Genomic DNA, 23,470 nt, shown 5'->3' on the forward strand with positions numbered 1-23,470 from the left:
TACTTGAGCGTCACATGACCGGTCCCGCTGTTGACGCTATTCCCAACACTGCAATCTTCAAGACGCACTACATCACCCATTCCACCATGGATGCCGCTGAGGATAAAGACGTGAAGCTTCAACGGGCCTCGGGGGACTTGGTGTCCGAGTTTTCCGCAAAGCTGCCCTCGCTATTGTGGAGAGCCCAAACTGGCACTCCTCTCCGCACCCCACGTAAATGGGCGCAAGTCACCAAAACAGAGAAGCTTGTCAGCCTTGTAAGACCACACCGCATAGTTCTCTCTCTTGACTATCTTTCTGTTCTTATTTACTGATGGTAAATACAGCTTGAACCCTTCCAAGAGTGGCCTCAACTCTTAGATCCACATTTGCAGACATTGCTGCCTCCTTTAGTGGACGCCTTTCTAGCATATTTGGTCAAGCATCGCACCCAGTATGGCTCTGTGTCGACGAAGTCATCCCAGGGAGGAAATCAATATCCCCTACCAAGAGCCATCTGCAGGTTGCTTTACACTTTCTGCAAAGTCCGTGGCGTCAAAGTGATTAGCAGGTTCTTAAACAATGAGCCGAAATATCTTGATTCAATGCTTCGGGCCTTCATCGAATGGGATGCGGTCCGGCCGTCCAATTCCGAGGAACTGGTTGAATCTGAAACTCAGCGACTCATCTGGGAAGAACGCTATGTGATGCTGGTCTGGCTTTCACATCTTCTGCTTGCTCCGTTTGACTTGTCTTCTTTATCGTCCGATAACATTCCGGTACCCTACGACAATCTGCAACAGTTGACTTGGTTATCATCTGAGACCCCTATGATTGCCAGGTCCCTTCTTTCCTTGTCGTTGCACTATATTGGTGCGTCGGGAAAAGAACGCGAGGCAGCGACAGCGCTTTTGGCACGATTGTCTTTGCGTGGAGACATGCAAGCTCTCGGTATGCTTACGGGTCTGACGAAGTGGGCATTTGCTATAATCCAGCCGACGGAGAATGCCGAATCGCCTTCTGTCTATGCTTGTATTGGCGTTCTCACATTCATTGCTCGCTTGGGCGCATCGGGCCAGGTAGAGGACTTTGCTCCCTTGATCAATTATGTCTTCCAGCAGACTCTCAGTGTATTTCAAGGGAAGTCTTCAACATCTACGACAATTCAGTCTTCGGCGTTGGCAAGAAAGATTGTTGTCAAGATCCTTCGCAACATCACAGTCATGGCCTTATCTTTGAGTGAGCGAGGTGATGCCCGCATCACGGATGATCAGTTATCTACAATATTGGAAGATGCAATCGATCATTTCTTGGTTTCTTTGGCCGACAAAGATACACCCGTGCGATTTGCCGCGAGTAAAGCGCTCAGCATTATCACCTTGAAATTAGACCCAGAAATGGGTACGGAGGTCATCGAAGCGGTAATTGGCTCGCTGGGAGAGAATATCCTCTTCGAAAAAGACGATGGCTCCCTCGTGACGCCATTTGAAGCAAGGAAAATTGGCACACACACCCTTAAACGTAATCTCAGTGCAGTCGATGCCCAGCGATGGCAAGGATTAATCCTGACACTGTCGCATTTACTTTTCCGCCGGGCACCTCCTATCAACCAACTCCCTGAGATTCTACAATCACTTGTGTCTGGGTTGGGCTTCGAGCAAAGGTCTTCTACTGGTGGCTCTGTTGGAACTGGTGTTCGAGATGCGGCGTGCTTCGGTATTTGGGCCATGTCTCGAAAGTATACAACACGAGAACTCCTGGCGTTGCAGCCCCAGGTAGTGGCATCGCAATCCGGCCAGAAAGAGGTCGATGTTCTGCAAAAGCTGGCTGTGGAACTCATCTGTGCTGCGTGTATCGATCCATCTGGGAACATCCGACGCGGGTCGTCTGCTGCGCTGCAAGAGTTGATTGGTCGTCACCCCAATACCATTGCGCAGGGTATTCCCCTCGTGCAGGTTGTGGATTATCATGCCGTTGCACGGCGTTCTCGCGCACTGATTGATGTTGCTAAAGCAACAGCCTCTCTGGATCAGATTTACTGGAGTCCACTTCTGGGCGCTTTGATGGGTTGGAGAGGTATTGGTTCTCCAGATGCCGAGTCCAGAAGACATGCGGCTAAGGCGATTGGAACTTTGAGTACGCAGGAGCTATTCAAAACCATGAACCTGGTCCTAGATAAATTGCTGAAGATGTTCTCCAGCATCTCTCGGAATGATGTAGAATCACGACATGGCTGTCTGTTGTCCATTGCTGCCACGGTCGATGCTTTTACCTCCCAATGGGAAGCATCTGCGGAGAAGAGAGATACCCCAGAAGCCAAGGCTGTATCCTCTCAAGTGGCCAATATTTGGGATATCTTTGGTTCTGCATCAAGCCCTACCGATGATGACTTGACTTTCCAGACTTCACGCCCCGAGTTGACGGCAGAGGCATCATCTTGCTTGATCTCCTCGCTCTCTCGGTCTACCATCACAACAGGTCTGGCTCAACCTTTAGAGCCACTTCTGAACCGAACACTCCAAATTCTGTCCCTCTGTGTTTCCCGAAGTGATGATATCTCGATTGAAACATCTTCAACCGCCTTGGCGCAGCTGTTTCCTCTCCTATCACCTTCAAAGCAGGAAGAAACAGTACGCATTTGGTTCTCTCATCTCCGTAGTTCATGGAGATTACCATCAGGCCGTGGTCAAATTCTAGCACTTGGTACAGTGTTCAAGCAACTCAAAACACAAAGTGACGTCCAAGAAAATATCGTCACCGAGATTCTTCGTTACACCGGGAAGGAAGAGCTCATCGAGAAACGAGTTGCTGCTGTGAAGTGCTTGGCCACCAGTATATTGCCATATATGGGTATGTTGAATAACTCTTGTTTACTGGCTGGTACAAACATGGGCTAACAAATTCCTAGCTACCACCGACACAATTGCGAGCAACTTCGTTGAATTCTTGAATGATTATACCACTGACAGACGAGGTGATATTGGATCTCTTATTCGAGTCGAGGCAATCCAAGCAGTTGGCATCTTGCTTCAAAGACAATCGGACCCAGCATCACGCTCACCACTTATTCAAAATTTGATCGGGTGTCTTTGCCGTCTTGCATGCGAAAAGCTGGATAAGGTCAGACTACAAGCATGGCTTTCTCTACAAGGCTTCTGGGAATCAGCAGGGGATCTACCTCCACTTGAAAAGTAATCAACTACCAATAAAGCAAACTGTTATAACGAATGCTAACAAAGGACAGGAAATTCGAGCACTTTAGTCATGTTTCGTCACAAGAGTACTTCGCTCAGCTACTTACTCTGCAGGATATTGACTGGCTTCGTCTTCCTTTGTTACAAGGACTTGCTACCTCTGCTATCTCGGGAGCAGAAGGCCTCGTCCGAGCATCCCGCTCAGCTCTGACTCAGTTCCTCAATTCTCAGGCCGAGCCCCGACGCCAGCAGATATTGATGGTCTTCTTGCAAGACCTTTCCACAGTACTGAGTGACAACCTTCATGATGACCGTTTTGCCATTCCTGCCGTTGAGTTTGTTGCATTTTTAATTGACAGCTACGTTCCTGTTATCCCGGTAGACTCGGATCCAAGGTTTGTGAACTCGTCTTCTATTGCTCATATATCTACATTATCCACTGACATCTTCTTTCTCTTTAGTTTCCGAAAACTGTTCACGCTAGTCCAGAAAGCACATTTCAGATCGGCAAATATAGCCCGGCTGGAAGCCGCAGTCAAAGTCTACGCTGCATTATCAAGGATTGACTCGTTGCGAGATGGTGTTTTGAAGAAGATGACCGGATTGCTTTTGCATCCTTTCCCAAGGGTACGTTAAACCTCAACCCCATGGGTTTACGGCACTAAAAGTTGGCTTTTCTAGGTCCGATCAAGCGCTGCAGAATACCTGTTTGTTGTGACAGACTCTGAGATTGCCAAGTACGAAGACTGGTCTGCTTCGCCTAAACAGCTAAAGCCCCAGGTGGATAATTTGAAGATCACTTTTTCTTTGGAGGGTTAGACAGCATCTCTGTGGAGATGCTGTAGAACTCAAATATGCATTGAATTAATAAGAACAGCTGAGAATATAAGATACAAAGCATAGAAGGACATGGGGTGTGAAATCTTGGGGCTTTGGTTGTGATGAGTACTTGTACTTGTACTTGTAGATGTAGTGCCAGTACTTGTGCCAGTACTTGTTGCGGTAGGCGTGCTCGAGTGATCCTCCGCAAAGAAGTCAAATATGTATTGAGTCGCATTGAACTCAGACTTGCCCAACGGGCACTGTGCAGCATTTCGGGTAAAATCATCATTGCCAACAGTACTTGGCCAGCAATGACCATTGTCATCCTCGCGGTAATGCTGGACAATGCCTGTCAGACCATTACAGTCCCAAGAAGCGTGCTTCACAACGGGATCATCAAAGATCGTCTTATTGCTGGTCGGCTGCGAATTGTTCGCACATCCATTTTGATATGCCCAGGCCTGCAAGACATCGATGACAGGAAGCTTGGAATCCCCATCACCATCGATAGGTGCCGTCGTATCGACCGTCCCATGGAACTCCAGGAAAGGATATCCCGAATCCCGCTTAGCGGGGGCGCAGGGTCCCACGCCCTTAATGTCGTCGGTGTCATACCAGGCGCCGCTGACAGCCGCGAAAGCCGCAAACCGGCTTCCAACCGTGGCATTGCAGGCGATGACGCTGGCGAAGGCACCGCCGTTCGATTTGCCGGCCGCGAATACTTTGCTTGTGTCGATGCAGAGGGTTTCTTCCAGGTGCGTGAGCAGATCGTTGGTGAAGTCTAGATCGTTGGGGCGCGACGTCTTTGCAGCGGGGCTGGAGAGCCAGTATCCATTCTGGCTGTTTGGGTAGACGGCGATTCCGTTGGGATTGAATTCCGGGTTTGAAAATTGTGACAGAGATTCTTCCTCTTCCATGTCCCGCGACGCGCCGTGGAAGGAAAAGTATACCGCTGTTGGCGTGTCCTTGTCATAGTTGGCAGGGATGAATAATCTGTATTCCCTGTCTGAGTCTGGGAGGGTGAGGGACTCGCTTTTTCCTGCTTTGGGGTATTTGGAAGGTATGTCTTCGCCGCAGCCTGAGGTTTTGGCTATGCTGATGCCCGCCAGGGCTGCGAGCGATAGTAGCGATGTGAGGTACATCTTGTTCGGGTTGACCAGGTGGTCAGCTAGTTTCTTGAGGAATGCATAGTTTGGTTATATTTCGAGGGATTGAGGGAGGGGGATTGTGAGGTACACACCCCCTTAGCCTGCAGGAATACCCACGGAGATCCGCAAGTCTCAGTGGAGTGGGGCGAAGGCTTCAGCCAAGACTTCACGTGTCCACGGGTGTGCCTTTAATGGGCTTATCTTCTGCAAACCTTACATTTACAACCTGAATATCTTGATCTCCCTCGGGGATCGACACAACCCACAACCCGACCTAAGTTCAAGGATGTACGTGTACTAACTTCTATTAATAAAATGAGAAGATCAACAATAGGCAAAATATGAAGATGATCAATTTCTTAGTGATTACTCAAATGTAACTAACATTTGGAACCTTGGTATTTATTCTTTAATGCATACCTCGTCACCCATACTAAACTAAAACGGGGCGACTTAATTTTAAGGGAGATAAGCCATATGGAGTAAATGGATACATTTTGAAAATCAAGTTCTGTGGAAAAAGTAATTATGTGGGCCCTTGAGCCAGAACTATTGACAAATACAAAAAGAAGAAAAAAAGAAGAAAAAAAGAAGTGCATCATCCGTGAATCGAACACGGGCCTCGTCGATGGCAACGACGAATTCTACCACTAGACCAATGATGCTAGTTGATATATTAGGCCTCACTATTATGCAACATATCTCTATCCGTCCCCCCCCCAATTCATTCCCTCCGCCTTAAGTCAACCGGAAGCTCGACCTCGCTGGTTTCTAGAGCTCCAACAGTCGCAAAAATGGCAGCCGTCTCCACAGCTGGTATTCCTCCAAATGCGACGTGAGTGCTATACTATATCTACATAATCAATTCCCATGCTAACAAGTCTTTACAGAGTATATGTGCGCCTGTCCCTCCCCCTCTATCATATCACCACTCCGGTCCCGCATTATCATACTGACGGATTCCTCATTAGGTCAAAAATCTAGATGAGCGAATCAAGGTCGAACAGTTGAAGCATGCCTTGGAGGAGATCTTCTCTGAATATGGCACCATTCTAGAGGTCGTTGCAAAGACCAACCTCAAAGCTAAAGGCCAGGCCTTCATCGTCTTTGACAATGTCGACTCCGCTACCCGCGCTATTGAGGATATCAATGGCTTTGATCTGTTCGAGAAGCCTATGGTTTTGGATTACGCGAAGACACCCAGCGATGCGACAGTCCAGCGGGAGGGTGGCGGCGACGAGCTGGAGGCTCACAAGCGGAGACGCCTAGCCGAGAAAGGTACATTGAACAGATACTGGCGCACTATATTTAAAGACCCAATTCATGCTAATAATGTTCATTTTAAAGAGCGCAAACAAGCCCACGAGGCCCTCGAAGCACAGAAGAAACTCAAGCGTCCTGCTGCCGCTGTCGAACCCGCACGCCCAGCCAAGACCACCAAAGGTGCTGGTCTCAAGCCCACCGCTGCTGCTGCGACCGCTGTCGTTCCCGATGAGTACCTCCCACCCAACAAGATTCTGTTCTTGCGGGAACTGCCGGACGACGCAACACAGGAAGGTCTGTCTGCTATCTTTGGTCGGTTCGAAGGATTCCAGGAAGTCAGATTGGTGCCAGGTCGCAAGGGAATTGCTTTCGTCGAATACGAGGCCGAGGCTGGAGCAATCAGCGCCAAGGAGGCTACGTCGGGCATGCCCATGGGCGACCAGGGCAAGGCGATTCGCGTTACCTACCAACGACAGTAGTCGTGGGTGGTTTGTTGCATCCTACAAAATATCCCGGTCTTGTTCTTTCTGGCGTTTGGAAGGTCTTGTCTCAAGTACATGTGTATTAGAAATACGGAGAGCTTTATCACGGTTCTCTTGCTATCGCAATGCGTCAATATTGCGTATCACATGAAGTTCAATATTTCCCAAAGTAGATGAAACAAGCCACGGGGCTAAAACGAGTATGAGCATACAAAGTAGTACATGTCGCGGTCAAGGAAGATGTCAACAAGAAAAGAGTATCAATACGAAACAAAATAGCAGTCTAGAAGATGACATCGTTGTCTTCCTGCTCGCCCAGAACATCTGTCGTCTCTTCCTCCTTCGCAAAGATAGCAGTGGGAGTAGCAGCAGGTTCCTTGGGGTTTTCTGCTTGCTCTTGCTCTGCCTTTTGCCGGGCCGCGAGAATCTCAGCGTCTGCGGCAGCAACGTCCCTCTTCTTCTTGCCTGAAACCTTCTTCAGGCGGTAGAATTCCTCTCGGTCGAGCTCATCGAGTTCGGAGTTGATGTCTTCAGAATGGTTAGCCTGTGCAAGAGACACCCGAAGTAGACGATACAAACATTTGATAGTGTTCTCGGTTCGAGGAATGATAACATGTTCACTGTTGATGATACGTTAGTATCCCTAACAAGGACCGAATTCATGAGTCCCGGTCTTACATCGCATTTACTATATCACACAAGTTAGTTAACACAGTAAGCCGTCACAATCCATGGGAAAATTGACTTACCTCTTCGGTTGACAACCTTGATCACCTCATCCAGAATCAAGAAGGCAGTCTAGCACGATTGGTGAGCGGTATCCCAATCCATTGCATAGATACCATGCATACCTGTAAGCTCGCCAGTTCCACCAATGTCTCCACGGCCCGTGCGTATGTCTCCCGACAGCGTTGGATCTGCTGTCCTCCCTTTCCTAGACCTGTCAGACCAAAGTCGTTGACGCCCTCCTGGGTGTAGCTTTCAAATGTAGGCAGAAGAACACCGGAAATGTTCTCTTGCTTGGTTCGCACGCGGAAACGGGCCTGCTTGGCGGACTCCTGGATTTGGTAGCCGATATCTCCGCCTACAGCGTAGCTCACTTCCGCCAGCGAGAAGGCGGCAATCTGCATGACCCGACCCATCTTTTGTTTGGCTTCATCGATGCGACGTGTGATGTCTGTCGGAGTATGATTAGCGGCTCGATAAGGTGGGGAACAGGAATGTGTCGCATTTCATACCTCGGAAACGCCTGTTGGATAGAAGGTCAGCATATACTGTAAGAAGCAAGAAAGGCAAAGGAATCATACTTTGTTAGAGCTTCACTCTTTCTCTTTAGTAAACTATGGCCAATTTCCGCCCCCTTCAGCTTGTTCTTCATCAACCCCAATGATTGGCGAGTTGGGAATACTGCCTCTCGGCCCTGAATAGAGGTCAGATTAAATCAATATGAGAGTTCAGTTCCACAATAAACTCACCACAGCGCCGGACATGATTGCAGCAGAACAAAGATCACAATATAGTCCTTGTTGTTCAGCTTGAGCAACGCGGCCACATTGGTATGACGCTGATAAAGCTCCACCGCCCACCTGATACAGATTAATCACGTGCCGCAATCAATGTGGGAACCTCATCCGTCAACAGGTTTGGCTTTAAACGCGCACGCCAGCAGCCTCTTGTTTATGCAATTTTCCTTTATGCTGACACGTTGATCGTGTAATTGGATTTCGCTCGACTGAGTGGCGCAATGCCAGGGACGCTTTTGCCCCCGAGATCCCACCGGCAGCACGCAGAGATGGATCGACCATCTGCGTCCCGGCCGGACCTCTACTTGATCGTAAGTTTTGACCCATTGATCATTTGAACTTGAGGCTAACATGCATTTCCTCGCTAGACTGATCAAGACATCATCTACGAACAAGATTTGCTTCGCGACGCTAGCAGTGTCAAGCCATGGCTTGCCTATATCGAATTTAAACAGCAAAATGGCACCCTCTATGAGCAAGCATTTGTATGTCTTCACCCACCACAACCGAATCGCTGAGGATCACCACTAATCTAATGGCTTTTATCAGGTCATGGAGCGCGCTTGTAAGCAATTACCGCGTTCCTACAAGCTCTGGAAGATGGTAAGTGACTTTTTGAAAAAAAATCCCAAGTCTCTGCTTTTACTGACCGTCCTAGTATCTGGAATTCCGATCAAAGCACCTGAAGGGCCGCAATCCCACGGTCTATCGCGCCGAGTACCAGAAAGTCAACGCGCTCTTCGAACGAGCCCTGATCCTCCTGAACAAGATGCCGCGCATTTGGGAAATGTACCTCGACTTCCTGCTCCAGCAGCCCATGGTGACCCAGACTCGACGAACATTCGACCGGTCCCTTCGCGCTTTGCCGGTCACACAGCACAACCGAATCTGGAGACTGTACAAAGGCTTCGCTCGGTCTGCTTCCGGACAGACTGCTATAAAGATCTTTGCTCGGTACATGCAAATTCACCCCGAGAACATCGAGGATTACATAGAGCTTCTTGTTGAAAATGGTGAATACACGGAAGCTGTGAAGAAATTCATGGATATCCTCGACGACTCCCGATTCAAGTCCAAACATGGCAAGGGTCCATTCCAGTTATGGTCGGAGATGGTTGATCTCCTAGTCTCCAAGGCTAAGAAGATTAAGACCGGCCCTCAGGTCGGGATTGATGTTGACGCCATTCTGCGAAGTGGTATCGCGCGCTTTGCGGACCAGAGGGGCAAGCTGTGGGCCGGGTTAGCCACATACTGGATCACCAAGGGCAACTTCGAAAAGGCACGGGATGTCTTTGAGGAGGGAATCACTACTGTCATGACGGTTCGTGATTTCACTCTCGTCTTCGACTCCTATGTCGAGTTCGAGGAGTCTATCATCGGAAGCTTGATGGAAGGCGCAGCCGCCCGCTCTGACAAGGGCAAAGCCGACGAGGACGCCGACTTTGATCTTGACCTCCGCATGCTGCGTTTCGAGCAGCTGATGGACCGCAGACCATTCTTGGTGAATGATGTACTCCTACGCCAGAACCCTCACAACGTCATCGAATGGGAAAAGAGAGTGGCACTCTGGGGCGATAACAAGGAAGAAGCTGTCCGCACCTACACAGATGCCATTACTGCAATCAACCCCAAGAAAGCGCTTGGAAAATTCTCTGAACTTTGGGTCAATTACGCAAGGCTTTATGAGAACGGCGGGGACTTGGATACTGCAAGAGTCATTTTCGACAAGGCTGTTAAGGTTCCATTCAAGTCTGTAGCTGAATTAGCAGAGACCTGGTGTGAATGGGCTGAAATGGAGCTCCGCGCCGAGAATTTCGACAAAGCAGTCAATATCATGGTGAAGGCGACACAGGCACCGAAGAAATCGACGGTAGACTACTTCGACGAGACACTGTCCCCACAGCAAAGAATCCACAAGAGCTGGAAGCTATGGAGTTTCTATGTTGATCTTGTTGAGAGTGTTTCGTCTTTGGATGAAACCAAAAAGGTCTACGAGCGGATCTTCGAGCTTCGCATCGCCACACCCCAAACTGTCGTTAACTATGCCAATCTCTTGGAAGAAAACAAGTACTTCGAAGAGTCTTTCAAGGTATACGAGCGAGGCTTGGATCTTTTCATGTATCCAGTTGCATTCGAACTCTGGAACTTGTACTTGACCAAGGCTGTGGACTGGCAGATCGGCATTGAGCGACTCCGCGACCTGTTTGAGCAGGCCTTGGAGGATTGTCCTCCCAAGTTTGCCAAGTCTCTTTACCTGATGTACGGCAACTTGGAAGAAGAGCGCGGTCTCGCACGGCACGCGATGCGGATCTACGAGCGTGCAACGCGGGCTGTGTCCGACGAGGACCGCTTCGAGATGTTCGAATTCTACATCACAAAATCGGCCTCCAACTTCGGTCTCACATCCACCAGACCGATATACGAGCGCGCCATTGCGGCTCTGCCCGACCAGGAGGCCAAAGAAATGTGCCTCAAATTCGCCGAGATGGAGCGACGACTGGGCGAGATCGATCGTGCTCGCGCGATTTATGGCCACGCTTCTCAATTCTGCGATCCCCGCACAAACGCTCCCTTCTGGCAGAAGTGGGAGTTATTCGAAGTCAACCATGGAAACGACGATACTTTCGGCGAAATGATTCGTATCAAGCGAAGTGTTCAAGCTCAATACAAGTATGTGATATCCACCACCATCAAACTAATAACGAATCTTCTAACATTATCTACAGCACCGACGTCAACTTCATTGCATCGCAAGCCATTGCCAGGAGCCAGCAGCAACCCCAGACTGGCGAACAAGGCGAAGGCGACGATGATCAACGCCGCGCAGATGCCATGGCGGAATTGGAGCGTCAAGCTCGTGCCCCAGTTGGCTTCGTGGCTGCCACCAGCGGTCCAGAGGGCGGTAGCCGTCCTCCACCTGCCAGCCAAGAGCCAGCTGTTGCCGAGGCCAACCCCGACGCTATCGATCTTGACATGGACGATGAATAGAGGGAGAACTTGATATGGGCTTTTTTTTTTTTTTTTCAAGAGAAAGGGAACATTTCATGAGATTTTTTTTTACTGACTTGATCTCCTATCTCTTTGTTGTTTCTGTGTCGCATCCGTCGAATTGTATGTTGTATACTTGCTATCTTTACGCATTCTAGTATGAGAGTTGTTTGCGATTGATCGCCGCCTCAGTCCCCTTTTATCTGCTCCGAGCACACTGCATCTCAAATCATGACTTCTTTTTCCGTTTGTTAACCAGGGGACTTTTGGTCCTCTCTGATCTTCTGCTCGATTTTATTATCTTTGTCTTGGGATGGCGTTCTATTATTGTATGTGTATGTGTATAGATTACCCAAAGGAATGATACACCTGTGTCGCAACTTGTCCAGCTCGATATGTTGCAACTACGAATGTCCATTCTATTGGCGAATTCTAAGTAAGCTTTACGTTGATATGGAACCGGCCTTCGTCATTCGCATATCGTAGGTAAGAAAGAAAGCAAACAGAAACATGGGTAGTCTTCTCGCACGCAGCGCCGATCATCAAATCAAGCTATATCTACATGTAGGACATAGACCCCGGCGCTATTCTAGGGTAAATGTAAAAAGAACAGGGGAGTCAAGAAATTAAAAAAAGATACATCATACATCCACGGAAATGGTTCAACACTCCTTTACGGGGTGCTTTCCTCTGTCTTTTGAGGGGGTTGACTCTCGGCATTCGCCTCCTTTTCTTCTTCGCTGTCCTGGGGCGCAGTATCTTCGCTCTTCTGCTCTGTCTCGCTAGCCTTCTCTGTCTCATTGGACTGCTCTGTGGATGAGACGGCAGAGTCTGGAGACTTTTCGGGCAGGTTGGAGGTATCGGGGAAGACCTCCGAGAAAAGATCGGGCAAGAAGCGGCCAAGGCGCTTGCGGGTCTCTACCCAGATTTCCTCCTTGCTTGGGTCTTGGGATGGAGACACGAGGTAGCCTCCATCAGCCATAACTAGGAGGATATTCTTCAAGCTTTCGGGGACTGCTTCTGCCTATAGCATGAGAAGAAGATATGTTAGATGGGATTGATCTTGATATACTTGAGTCATCGAGTGGAATCATAGACTTACCAGACTATCGCCCTGACCACTGTTCATCATGCGGTCAAGGATGTCCAGGATCCTGAGCCAGAGAGGGAGCATACCCGTCCTGTTGGGAAGCTGGTCAAGGAAGCGCAGGAAGATCTTACAGACCAACGTTGCGGCTTGGAATCGGGTTTCGCTCATACCAACAGGGTCGGAGTGATAGACCTCTGGCTTCAAAAGAAGGAGGACGAGCGGGAACAGGACTTCGTCGAAGATACTAGTCCACTCCTCGTCATCGCTTGAGATCAGTTCGGCAGATAGAAGAGATCGCTGCAGCGTGGAAATAGCATGGTGTCGGATATCGCGACATGGGTTGGTGCATTGAGCGGTCAAGGACTGGAAGATAGGCGACCAGTAGGCGGCCCAGGCTAAAAATTAGAAAATTAGAAAATCGCTGCAATATACATATCAGAGGGTCAGTAGTTACCTTCATTCTCCTCAAGGTGAGATTGTTTGATAAGAGCCGGGACTCGTCCAGTCAGATGATAGATCAGGCCAATTGCCTTAACACCGCGAGTCACAACTTGGTTTTCACTATGGAAGGAGAGGTAAGTATCAACGCTAGATAGAGTTGTATGAGTGCCCTTACCTCGACTTGGATTGTTTGACCCCCTTATTACGACGGGCCTGGGCATCCCGGTGTCGTTCTTCGATAGATCCCACACGCCCGGCGCTGACGAAGTCGTTAGCAAGGCTGACTACGAACTCATAGTTGTCGGCCGTGATGATATCGGGCATTGACTCGACAATGCTTTGTAGAAGGTCAAAGACAAGAGAAGCGACCGCCTCGTGTTGGTGAAGTCTTTGCAAGATTGACCAGAAATCCGGAGAAATTGTGATCTCGTTCCGTAGACGGCCGGTATGAGCAATGCACCTGGAAAGACCCTTGACCGTGGCCACGGCCACGGTTTCCAAGGTATCCTGGTCGAATCCAGAAATAGCGTGGAGTACAACAGGTACCCTCATGAAGTGTTGGTCCTAGAGTGTTATCAGTACAGAAGCACACACGCGGCAGGGTAAACGAGAATACATACATGACTCAGTCGCAAGAGATTTAGGAGGTAAGAAACAACGCGGGACACCGTTAGCGGATGGAGGTTCTTCGCATCGCGCACCAGTGTTTGAAGAGTTGTTGCCAGGTTTTCACCAAGGACCTCCAGGGTCTTTTCGTCACGAAGAGTGAGCACCGTTGCCAGTTCCAGAACGAAAATCATCGAAGGATCATACTTGGGCTGGTTAGGATCAGCTCTGCTGTTGGCAGCCCTCGACGTTGGTGCCGGGCGTTCGGATTTTACGACGATGACTGCCGGTGCGTTCTCCTCGGGAAGCAGGGACAGCAAAGCCTCCACGAGCATCTCCAATGAAGAGAGGGGAAGAGATCTTATGAAAAAGGTCAGCATCATGGCCACAAGCCATTCAATAAAACACCTTTACTAACTTGATATTTGTTAAAATTTGGGATATGGAGCATGCAGTCACACAATCCACTGTGCAGAGTGTGTTGTCGAGTTCCTCGTCCGAAGGCTCAGGAGGGTCGTCTGCCGCATAACTTGAGAGGTAAGATGTAAATGCAGATAAAATTCCCGTGTCGTTGTTGCGTCCATCCCGATCAACCACCTGTGATGGAGGCTGTAGTGGAATTGGAGAAATTTCAAGCTCGGACGTGAGTTTAGCATCAAATGGTGGGATGAGAGAGTTGATGAACAAGTTACTCAAGATCCGGACAATATGCTCCCAGCCTTCTTTGAGAGTTGCCTCGTTTGTTGAGATGACTCGGAAAAGCACCACAGTTGCCAGTTGTGCTCTGAAGTCTCGGCCAAATTTGACGGCCAGCTCGCTTACCATCACGCTCTTCTGACCTACTTGAACCTCTGTGTTTAGCGCTGTGCTCGGAGGTTTGCTAGTAGCCAAAGTGCTGATCGATGCAAGGGAGAAGACGATACGGTCGAACGCTTCAGTCAAGCCATAACGGGCAGCGATCTGTGCACACTGGTTGAAACCATTCACCACACGAGAATACACTGCGTCATCTGATGCAGACATGAAGACATATGAGAGGGTCGCGATCACTGGTTTCCACGTAGCCGCGAACATTTCGGCATCATACATGTTGGTCTCTCCAACTATGATGTCGCCGGCAGACGAAGACTTCAGCAATAGTTCTTTCCAAGCATAGTCAAATGCATGTTTGTTTTCGTGTTCATCGGGCAGAATGATTTCGTTGTTCTTGATAGAATCGTAGATATCCTCGAGGAATTCCTCCGCAAAGTCCCCACCCCCGTTGACACCTCGCAAGTTCCTTGCGAAGCTAGCGCAAGTCATACGGTTTTGTGGCTTCACGTTGCGGTTGTAGAGATCAGTGTTCAGCATGATGATGGCGTAGGTCAAAATGTATAGTGCGTCTTTGTCGGCAATACCATCCGGCTTGACCTTTTCAACGTAATGTTCCGAAAAGATCGTCACAATGCGCTCAATAAGCGGCGATTCGCCGGGCAAACGGAATGAACTGAGTAGTTCCCGAAGGGCTTCAACCGCACTACGCCCCGAGAAGTCAAGAAGATCCACGAATGCCCCCAACAACTCCTCATTGCCACGTTTGGAGATGTACTCTCCGAGAACTTTCTTCGACAAGCGTGTAGTTCCCTTCAAGAAGCGAGCAACTAGAACAGGATTGTTTGCATCCTCAATAACACCATGGCTGACAAGGAAGGCAATTCCCTTCTTAGGGTCCTCATTGAAGATCTGGGCTCCCTTGATAATGAGTTTCTTCGTGTGACGTTGTTTTTTCAAGCTTTCTTGAGGAGGATAGTCTCCTTGTATCGGCTCGTCATCCAGCCGGTCATGGACGAACTGCACATAGCCCAAAAGAGAATCGAGACATAATGGGGGCACATTGGTAGTGCTCCAAGTTGCAGAGTCTGGGAAAGCATTGCGAGATAGCAATCCAATCATATCCTCGCACAGATCTGCTCGGTCCACGTCACAATCATAGTTGACGAACAGTTCAACCATAAAGCTAGGTATGCGTGACAACATGCCAATGCTCTCTACCATTGCCTCTCGGGCTTCGGGCCTTCTCGCTCCACCTTCGAGTCCCAATTTCTGTCGATCTTTAACAGGAACAGGCGTGGATCTTCCACTATTGGCCTGCGAAGCGGGTTGTTTTACCAACTTCGGTGATTGGGGAATGCCTTCGTAGAGCGATGGGTCGATGCCAGGTTCTCGCGGTATTTCCACGCGAGGGTGCAAGCAGGCCACTAAATAGGAAATATAGAGTTCCTGTTGTAATTTCAAAACCGGCCTGCAAGTCGATAACAACGTGCCGGCTACTCTCAACGAGCCAGTCAGGATAGCTATGTGTTCCGACCTGACTAGCTGGAAAAGGTATCGACAAAGGTCGTCCTTGGCCAGGGCAGCCAGACTGGGATGCCGAGCAATGGAGGGACCTGCTACCTCCAAGGCAACATCAATAATCCGGAGGGCCATAACACGCATGGCATCAGTATGTTGCCGGTTATGAGGGTCTAACAGGTCGATCAAGACACGGAATAATTCTTTGATGGATGGTAAAGAATAGGGTTGAAGCTCGATTTCAGCGTCGTCGTGCGGGCTCGGCGGTGCAGCTGCAGCTACGCTGCCATTTCCTGCCTGCTCCGGTGATCCCTCTCGACTGGTACGGTGTCGTTCTGCGGCCGCTGTGTCTGCGCTGATGGCTGACAAGTGCTGCGATGTGACGGTGTCTCCGTTGACCGATGGGTCCATCTTTAGATGAGACGGTGGGTCCTTTTTTGTATCTTCGCCCGCAAATGGATCTGGTCCCGTGGGCATTTCTTGATCAAGATGCGACAGATGCATGAAGATCACCTGGCACATTTTGACCATTGCCATTTCGGCGGATCTCCGCAGTACCTCTGACAGGCGACCCTGGCAGCACATGCTCAAACCAGTTTCCATCATCTCACAGACGCTCTCGTCGCCCAAAAGTTCGCCTTCGGGTCGTGAAAGTATGCCCTCCATCAACTTCAGAATCCTCAACAGCACTATCTCGTCCGCTGACGAGTCGCTAGCTTCGAATCGGCAGTGTGTAATGGCGGCTGAGAGTAGCTGCATCGCGATCGGGAGCCGTGGGGAATTTGGGTTGATAATATTGTAAGAGAGGAACTTGGTAATGGAGACCAAGGCGATAGAGGTAATTGCGGCTGAGGTCGAAGAGGAGCGAACGACCTGTAAGAATGGATGAAGTAAAGCTGGGGTATCAAAAGTTCGGATATCTTTGCAATCTTTCAGATCACTCCGCAGTCGTGTAAAGGCCGATATCAATGGGTTGTCCTGCATGCTCTTCCCCTTCTTCCCTCGCAGACCCCACCGATTGGCCAGAACATGATCTTCATCAGGACTAGGTATCGATTGGCCAGTTTTGCGTAGACTTGGGCTTGAGGGAGCAGAGTTATCCCTTTCATAAACACGAGAGGCTCCATTGCCGCCCAAGATGGCGGAAACCGAGGAGTGAGCCCAGCGGGCATGCTTGCGCATGGATGAGGTGACGGTGATACATTCAGTGGTCACCAAAGCCACCGGGTCGATGGCAATTGGGAGTGAGGACAAGTCCATGGTGGGATCGAGCATCGCAGAAGATGCTCGCTGTTGTGACACCATTTTGGATGTCGGAACGAAACAGCTGGTCTCTTGATCATCATACTGCTGGTTGCCTTATCGAGCTTAGCGTCTTCCCCGCCCATTCACCGCCTACGACAGGGGCTGTACTGCACATTACCACTCAATGTGTATTAAACTGATTGGATTGGATCAAAATCTGTACCGATGGGGTATTGAATACCATCTGGTATTGGATCGCATCCATGGATCCAAGATGTTTGATTTCGCCTTTGTTGACATCCTTCCATGCCAGTTCAACACTACATGCCAATATAGTCAGATAATCAGACTATAGCACGTCCGAATGGGAGGTAAAAAGGCAATAAGAAGCTCCAGGCACATCATGTATGCATGAATTAATCAAAATATTAACGCGGCGATCATCGATATAGTGGCTGATATATTTTCCGAGTAAACAAAGGTGGAATTTTCGAATTGACCACGAATATTATTAAATCAAATTTTGTTGAACTGTCCAGAATATAATGGCATTGTGCGTCAGACATATCTAGTATTTCTATCTATATATACTTCTCATGAAACATATTCATGTACATAGGTCTAGCATCAAGCTCGTGTGCAAAATTTGAAACTATAGGGAGCAACAAGGTGCGATGAACCCCATATATTCAGCGAATCATGTAGATGTGACCTGTCACACTGGTCCTTGCAGCTGTTGGGGATTGCAACGATAGCAACGGTGTTGATAGTGTTGGCCGGACAAAATATAGTAGAGTAAACATTAAAAACAAGAGAGTAGGACATTTCAAAGTAGAGAATGTAATTCTTACAACCTAGTCAACCAGGGTGTGCTGGACATATTCAAGTCATTCTTTTATTTTTTTATCTTTATTTACTATTCTTAGTGTCAGGCGCTAATACCCGCTCTTCTATCGGGCTATCGCGATATCAACCCACCGCTTCTCTTGTCCCCGCTTCAAAACAAACGCCTCCCCTCAATCTTACACTTCCTTTTACTGACCTTTTGGGGATTTACCTTTCTTTTCTTTTTTATACTGCACGTGTCTACTCCCTGAATCTATGAATTGAGTGGATATCTTCTGTACCTCAGCTTCTATGGAGGGGAGCGCGATTGTCGCAATCGCTTTATCAACAACAGGATAACACATCCTACATGCGATCTTCAACTGTCTTTCACTCAGCCTAGGAAAATTTCTCTCATTTACCTCCAAATACTGCGCCCTCGTTTCCCGTCACTCGCTACCTTCCTACTGCATCGCTCCTTCTACGCCAAACCCCGGCGCATTTCATTTGTTTATCGCGCACGATAGCGCTTGCTCAACCGCTTCTCGCATTCCGCACTTGCACTGCAAGTGCACCACCATTCGTTATGACGACCATCGCACCTCCCCCCGCAGCCCCTACACTGGCAGACCTGCCCCTCGAACATCTTAGCCTTTATCATGTCGTCGACTCGTGCTTATCATCCATCTTCGTCTTCTATGGTGCCGTTTCCACCGCCAATGCCACTGTGAGCAGTTCCCGCATCCAGGCCCATATATTCACACCCGCCGGGTTTCAAAGTTACCCTCGAATTACGGTGTCCCCAGCTGCCCCCGTGTATGCTGCAGTGAACCACCTACCCCGCGAAAAACAGGGAGATGAGGTGTGTCGCGGACTTGCCGTCAGTATGCTGAGGTATTTTGCTGAGCTGTCTGAGCCGGTTAAGCACCGTCTGACTGGGGTGGCTCGGTCTGGAAGACCGGGAGGAAAGGCCCCCAAGATGTTCGATGAGATGCATGCTGCGGATCTGGCCAACCGTATGGCAAAAGTGGACGATTCATTGGAGATTATCCAGGATATTCGGAGCGCATATCAAGAACGTAAGGTGCCATGGATTGACATCGATGTGGTGCTTCCTACGGGTACTATACAACCATTCCACCGACGAGAGAGTACGGGATCAGACCTTGAGGGGAGTCAGAATCCCCAGTACGGACCATACACACCCCTGATAGAGGCGTTGGGAGATCCTATGTTTTTGCCAACATCCCGACTGAAGCGTGCGCCGTCTCAGCCGACCAATGTCAGCAAATCGCGGCTGTTCGCAAGAAGCCAGAAAGAAGCCCTTCGTCTCACCATGTGTGAGCTTGTGGATACCGAAGAAAGATATGTCGCCAAACTGTATTCTCTTGTCCATGAAGTGGCCGATGAATTTCGGCAAAAGGCTGTGGGTAGAGGACCATCCAGTAACAGCCCCGACGAGGCCGCTTTGGCGGCATTATTCCCCCCGTGTTTGAATGAAATCCTGGAAGTCAACCTGGGCTTCCTCGATGTCATTCGACAAGTGCTTGATGAAACCGAGAAAGATGCCATCACAGATATTGGTCAGGATACAGAGCTCCCTTCCAATCATCGGAGTTTGCCCAGAGATAGATCGGATCCGCTTGGGGCTCTGGCATTCGCAAAGGCCCTCTTTGAATGGCTACCGCAATTTTCACAGCCATACGGAGAGTATATGCGAGCACATACAGGTTTTACACAAACTCTGAATCTGTTCATGAAAGACAAGAACTCTAGCTTTTCGAAGAGAGTATACGAGACGGGGGAGCAGAGACTGCGCTCTTTGTTGATGGAACCCGTTCAGCGACTCCCTCGATACAGTTTGCTGATTGACACCATGACTAGCAATCTGCCCTTGGTCCATCCTGCCGTGAGAACTCTGCTGAAAGCAAGAGACATCGTGAAGGATATCTGTGCGCTAGAGAATAATTCCCCATCGAGCCACGCTCAAAGCCTTCAACGCCTGAAAGAGCTAGTTAACGGATGGCCAGCAAAGACATTCCCTGAAGGTCGGCTGATTACCGCAGTCGACTTCAACGAGATCACCCCTCCCTACAATCTGGACACCCAGTCATCCGGAAACAGCACGGGGATCATGCTCCTTTATAAGAACTGCCTGGTCCTTCTAGCAAAGCCCGCCGAAAGCCGGGCCACGGCCCGTGGTTTACTGGCTGATATCGACAATGCGGCTGCTGCAACCAGTGATATGTCCTCGTCTTTACCGCCAGCAGAACTCCAGGTTGTGCAGGTACTAAACTTTCACAATGTGCGTTGTATGCAATCCGCATGTGGTCGAATTTTGTTTGTCGTGCCAGTTTCAGCCAAGTCCATGACAGATGAAACAAGTACCGGAGCCGACCTGCTTGCACTGGAATTGGCTGGGACGTATGAAGGAAGAGCCAGTCGACTGATTGAAGAAATATCCAAAGCGAAGATTGAAGGTCGATTCCCCGAGAGTGAAAGAGAAGGAGGCAAGTGGACACTCCGAAGCCCTCCCACCGGAGCTGCGAGTAACGTGGGAATACTGGCCTGTGTGTGCGAGGATGGTGAAAGCGCCGCGATCAATCAGATTCAGTCATCCCCCATACGGGTTGTTTTTGATGCGTCCAAGGCGGCTTGTGGTCAAATGTTGAAAGATTCCAATCTTGAGGTCATCATATCGATATCTCCTCCCAATGGAGATCAATACAGACTAGACATCAATTCAGTGGTTGGATCTGGGTCTACGGATTTGATCACGGTGGACACCTTTATTCCCACTCTTTCACGACGTCGTAAGTGACTCTCCCGTGACAATTTTATTTCTTGACACTGACATTTAGAAACAAAGTTCAATACTTGCTTTTGCCTCTACATAGCGGCCGAAACCCGGCATTGACGAACCCATTGGTTCATTCCAATTTTGAAATCCTTCGGTATATCGCCAGCAGCTTAATTACCCAAGTCAAGACTTCGCGGGGCTTCCGGCCACCTTCGCCGACCAAACTGATCTCAAACCTGTTGGGGAGTAGCCGTGATAACGTGCCCACTCACAAAGGGCCAGGATCAGCCACTCTTACCGGTGAATTCCCAAAGATGCCCCCACCAAGAGGCACCCTGTCGAGATCAAACACCTTGCCTTCAACATTCCCCGGGAAAGATAAGGATAAAGAAAAGGACAAGGACAAGGACAAGGAGAAGGAGAAAGAGGAAACTGGGAGCAAAATATCCGTTGTTGGGGCATCTGCCTCCAAGGGACTGGATACTCAGTTCGGGTTGCTGGAACAAACATTTGCAGCCTATGTAATTTCTCTGCAGTCTCGGAGTGGAAATATCCTGGGCCGAATGCTTCGGGTCAGAGATAATGTTGACCGTGCGCCAGTCAATGAGCTCTACAACATTTTGCTGGAAGACCCAAGCAGAATCCAGGCTGCCGCTGAAGTGCCAGTTGATACGCTTTTCGTCGCATTTGAAACATTTCTGGCGAACGCTTGGAGAAGAAGCATGGGCCCTATCTTGAGCTCCTCTTCTCTGAAATGGATTCAAAGCCAGTTTGACACCATGATACCACGAGACTTCGATGAGCAATTCCGGAAATTCGTGACGGATATGAGCCCGCAAAACAGACGAGCCCTAGCTGCGATAATTCGACTACTTGCCGAGCTACTCGATGCATCTGGAAATGATGGAGATCGCGGTGCTTTAACGATGGCATTTGCGGAAGTACTCACGGAAGACGGAGACCCCAGCCACCACGTCTCCCTTTTAGATCGACTGGTCGAAGACTTTGACAACCTCTTTGAAGAATTCATTCCTGGAGGTACCTCGGTGGAAGGAACACTGACCTGCAATCAATCGAAATCTCATACCAATGCCGGCTCAGTCGGTTCCAATTCTTCCTCTTTCCGGAAACGCTTTGGCTTTGGTATGCACAGGGACACCTCGAAAAATGAAGGCGAAGGCAAAGTCGCAGCGATTCTAAGGACATTGAGCAAGAAGCAAAGCCCGGCTGGCTCAGAGCCCAATACGCCCAAGGGGTCTCTGATACGGTCGAAGTCGACTGATGTGGACGCCCGTCTGGGGTTCCTTCGCCCTACATCTCGCGATCGTCCTATGTCCCGTGATCGTCCTACGTCCCGTGATCGTCCTACATCTCGCGATCGCCCTACATCCAGTGATCGTCTGTACCGTCCGTACGGGTTCGCATCCGAGGAGCAAATCTCGAGGCCGGGCACCGGGTACGAAAACCCGCCTTCTCTGTCTTCTTTCCGAGGTTTCTCTGAAGATGTCGCGCCACGGACTCGTAGAAAGCGAAGGAGCTCTCTTTCGGACTTACGACCACCCACATCATCCTCAGATGCATCCAGTATCTCTCCGACTCAACAACTCCGCCCGACGACCCCTTCCAGCCACCCGCGAGGGGAGGTGGTAACGCCCACCAAGCAATCTAGACCCCAGAGCAGTTACATACCAACATCACCCATGCGCGGTCAATCACCAATGCGTGGTCAATCACCAATGCGTTCTAAGCCGCCAGCGAAATCCGGTTCACCGACGCGACTAGGATCACCCATTCGCCGTCTGTCGCCGCCCCGTCCCTCTACGCCGAGCAGGAAGGAGAACATCGACCCCAGGACTCCACAGACGGAGCGCACAACCAAGTCCAGGGGTGGTGTATCGGAATCGCCAGTGGAGGAGCCAAGGAGGAGATCCCACACGTCAGGCATTCCTCAGCGGACTCCGGGCCTTCGGGAGCGGCCAGCCGTCAACGGTTCCGATACTAAGCGGCCCCAATCTTCGTCTTCCTTGCAGAGACCGCACAAACCGCGGATGCAAAGCCCACAAAAGGTTGGTCACAACTTATTTATCTCGATTATAACTTCACTGACATTCCCCTAGTTACGTGATCGTGTTCAACTAGAAAAGAAGACCCAAAAATCCACTCAATTGGGCCTGAAAGATGAGCTCACAGAGCTTGGTAACGAATTGCGTTCTCTGAGACTCACGCCACCGAGGCAATCCAACGCAATGAACTTGGAGTTTGATTTTGACCGTGCAGACGCCAATCCATCTTCTGCTACCACCGCATCCCTTGAGGCTCGCATGCGCAATCTTGAAGCCAGATTTGACACGCTTACCGGGGAATACAATGGCCGCACAACCGCTCTCGAGCGAGACCTGGAGTCGTCGTTGATTCTTAGCGAGAAGCGCGTAAAGAAATTAGACGAGCTTTATCGCGAGGCAAGCGCCGAGAACGAGGCTCTCTATGATCGGTTTAATACCGAGCTCAGCAAAATTGCAAAGGATGTCCGATCGGGTCACGCAGAAGATGCCTTGAAATCTCAACTGGCAAGTGCTCTGGACGAGATCGGTCGAGTGAAGAAAGAAAACTTTCGCTTGAAGCGCGAAGTTGGAGGTCTTCGAGCCCAGTCAGCTGCCACTGCACTGCTCAAGGCGAGCGAACAATGACCGAATATACAGCATCGAGGGCTTGTCCCATCATACACATTCCTTT

General features: G+C 49.7%; 7 protein-coding genes across 7 annotated transcripts; 4 read left to right on the top strand and 3 right to left on the bottom strand.

The window, feature by feature from the left end:
* Nucleotides 1–14: 14 nt before the first annotated feature.
* Nucleotides 15–3,992, top strand: N7455_004759 (tubulin-specific chaperone D; the record flags this gene model as incomplete). Its single annotated transcript, XM_040956284.2, has 6 exons — nucleotides 15–257; nucleotides 327–2,829; nucleotides 2,888–3,170; nucleotides 3,224–3,568; nucleotides 3,635–3,800; nucleotides 3,855–3,992. The coding sequence occupies 6 exons, from the start codon at nucleotides 15–17 to the stop codon at nucleotides 3,990–3,992; spliced, it is 3,678 nt and encodes a 1,225-aa protein (XP_040813373.2).
* Nucleotides 3,993–4,021: 29 nt separating this feature from the next.
* N7455_004760 (CE1 family esterase) lies at nucleotides 4,022–5,137 on the bottom strand (the record flags this gene model as incomplete). Its single annotated transcript, XM_040956322.2, has 1 exon — nucleotides 4,022–5,137. The coding sequence occupies one exon, from the start codon at nucleotides 5,135–5,137 to the stop codon at nucleotides 4,022–4,024; it is 1,116 nt and encodes a 371-aa protein (XP_040813330.2).
* An 800-nt stretch (nucleotides 5,138–5,937) lies between these two features.
* On the top strand, nucleotides 5,938–6,885 carry N7455_004761 (U1A/U2B'/SNF family RNA-binding protein; the record flags this gene model as incomplete). Its single annotated transcript, XM_040956155.2, has 4 exons — nucleotides 5,938–5,978; nucleotides 6,034–6,040; nucleotides 6,115–6,421; nucleotides 6,491–6,885. 4 exons carry the CDS (start codon nucleotides 5,938–5,940, stop codon nucleotides 6,883–6,885), a joined length of 750 nt encoding a protein of 249 aa, XP_040813248.1.
* Nucleotides 6,886–7,171: 286 nt separating this feature from the next.
* N7455_004762 (H(+)-transporting V1 sector ATPase subunit D) lies at nucleotides 7,172–8,378 on the bottom strand (the record flags this gene model as incomplete). Its single annotated transcript, XM_040956233.1, has 8 exons — nucleotides 7,172–7,416; nucleotides 7,468–7,508; nucleotides 7,567–7,576; nucleotides 7,638–7,686; nucleotides 7,740–8,065; nucleotides 8,127–8,137; nucleotides 8,196–8,308; nucleotides 8,364–8,378. The coding sequence occupies 8 exons, from the start codon at nucleotides 8,376–8,378 to the stop codon at nucleotides 7,172–7,174; spliced, it is 810 nt and encodes a 269-aa protein (XP_040813365.1).
* Nucleotides 8,379–8,523: 145 nt separating this feature from the next.
* N7455_004763 (mRNA splicing protein SYF1) lies at nucleotides 8,524–11,420 on the top strand. The gene is made up of 5 exons (XM_040956256.2): nucleotides 8,524–8,722; nucleotides 8,780–8,896; nucleotides 8,961–9,014; nucleotides 9,070–11,081; nucleotides 11,138–11,420. The coding sequence occupies exons 1-5, from the start codon at nucleotides 8,633–8,635 to the stop codon at nucleotides 11,397–11,399; spliced, it is 2,535 nt and encodes an 844-aa protein (XP_040813336.2). The 5' UTR covers nucleotides 8,524–8,632; the 3' UTR covers nucleotides 11,400–11,420.
* A 652-nt stretch (nucleotides 11,421–12,072) lies between these two features.
* On the bottom strand, nucleotides 12,073–17,172 carry N7455_004764 (uncharacterized protein; the record flags this gene model as incomplete). Its single annotated transcript, XM_040956164.2, has 6 exons — nucleotides 12,073–12,423; nucleotides 12,502–12,884; nucleotides 12,944–13,050; nucleotides 13,106–13,494; nucleotides 13,551–13,896; nucleotides 13,955–17,172. 6 exons carry the CDS (start codon nucleotides 17,170–17,172, stop codon nucleotides 12,073–12,075), a joined length of 4,794 nt encoding a protein of 1,597 aa, XP_040813245.2.
* Nucleotides 17,173–18,523: 1,351 nt separating this feature from the next.
* On the top strand, nucleotides 18,524–23,424 carry N7455_004765 (putative Rho guanyl nucleotide exchange factor; the record flags this gene model as incomplete). The annotated part of the gene is made up of 3 exons (XM_040956319.2): nucleotides 18,524–20,750; nucleotides 20,807–22,803; nucleotides 22,855–23,424. 3 exons carry the CDS (start codon nucleotides 18,524–18,526, stop codon nucleotides 23,422–23,424), a joined length of 4,794 nt encoding a protein of 1,597 aa, XP_040813370.2.
* Nucleotides 23,425–23,470: the final 46 nt, after the last annotated feature.

Source organism: Penicillium solitum, assembly GCF_028829755.1.
Source record: "Penicillium solitum strain IBT 25940 chromosome Unknown utg000003l_segment0_segment0, whole genome shotgun sequence".
Taxonomy (NCBI): Eukaryota; Fungi; Ascomycota; class Eurotiomycetes; order Eurotiales; family Aspergillaceae; genus Penicillium; species Penicillium solitum.

Bases quoted from the DNA above. Each gene is read 5' to 3' on its own strand.
- N7455_004763 (XM_040956256.2), top strand. From the start codon at position 8,633: ATGCCAGGGACGCTTTTGCCCCCGAGATCCCACCGGCAGCACGCAGAG. The intron at 8,897-8,960 runs GTATGTCTTCAC...GGCTTTTATCAG, and splicing joins CCCTCTATGAGCAAGCATTT to GTCATGGAGCGCGCTTGTAA. The intron at 11,082-11,137 runs GTATGTGATATC...CATTATCTACAG, and splicing joins AGTGTTCAAGCTCAATACAA to CACCGACGTCAACTTCATTG.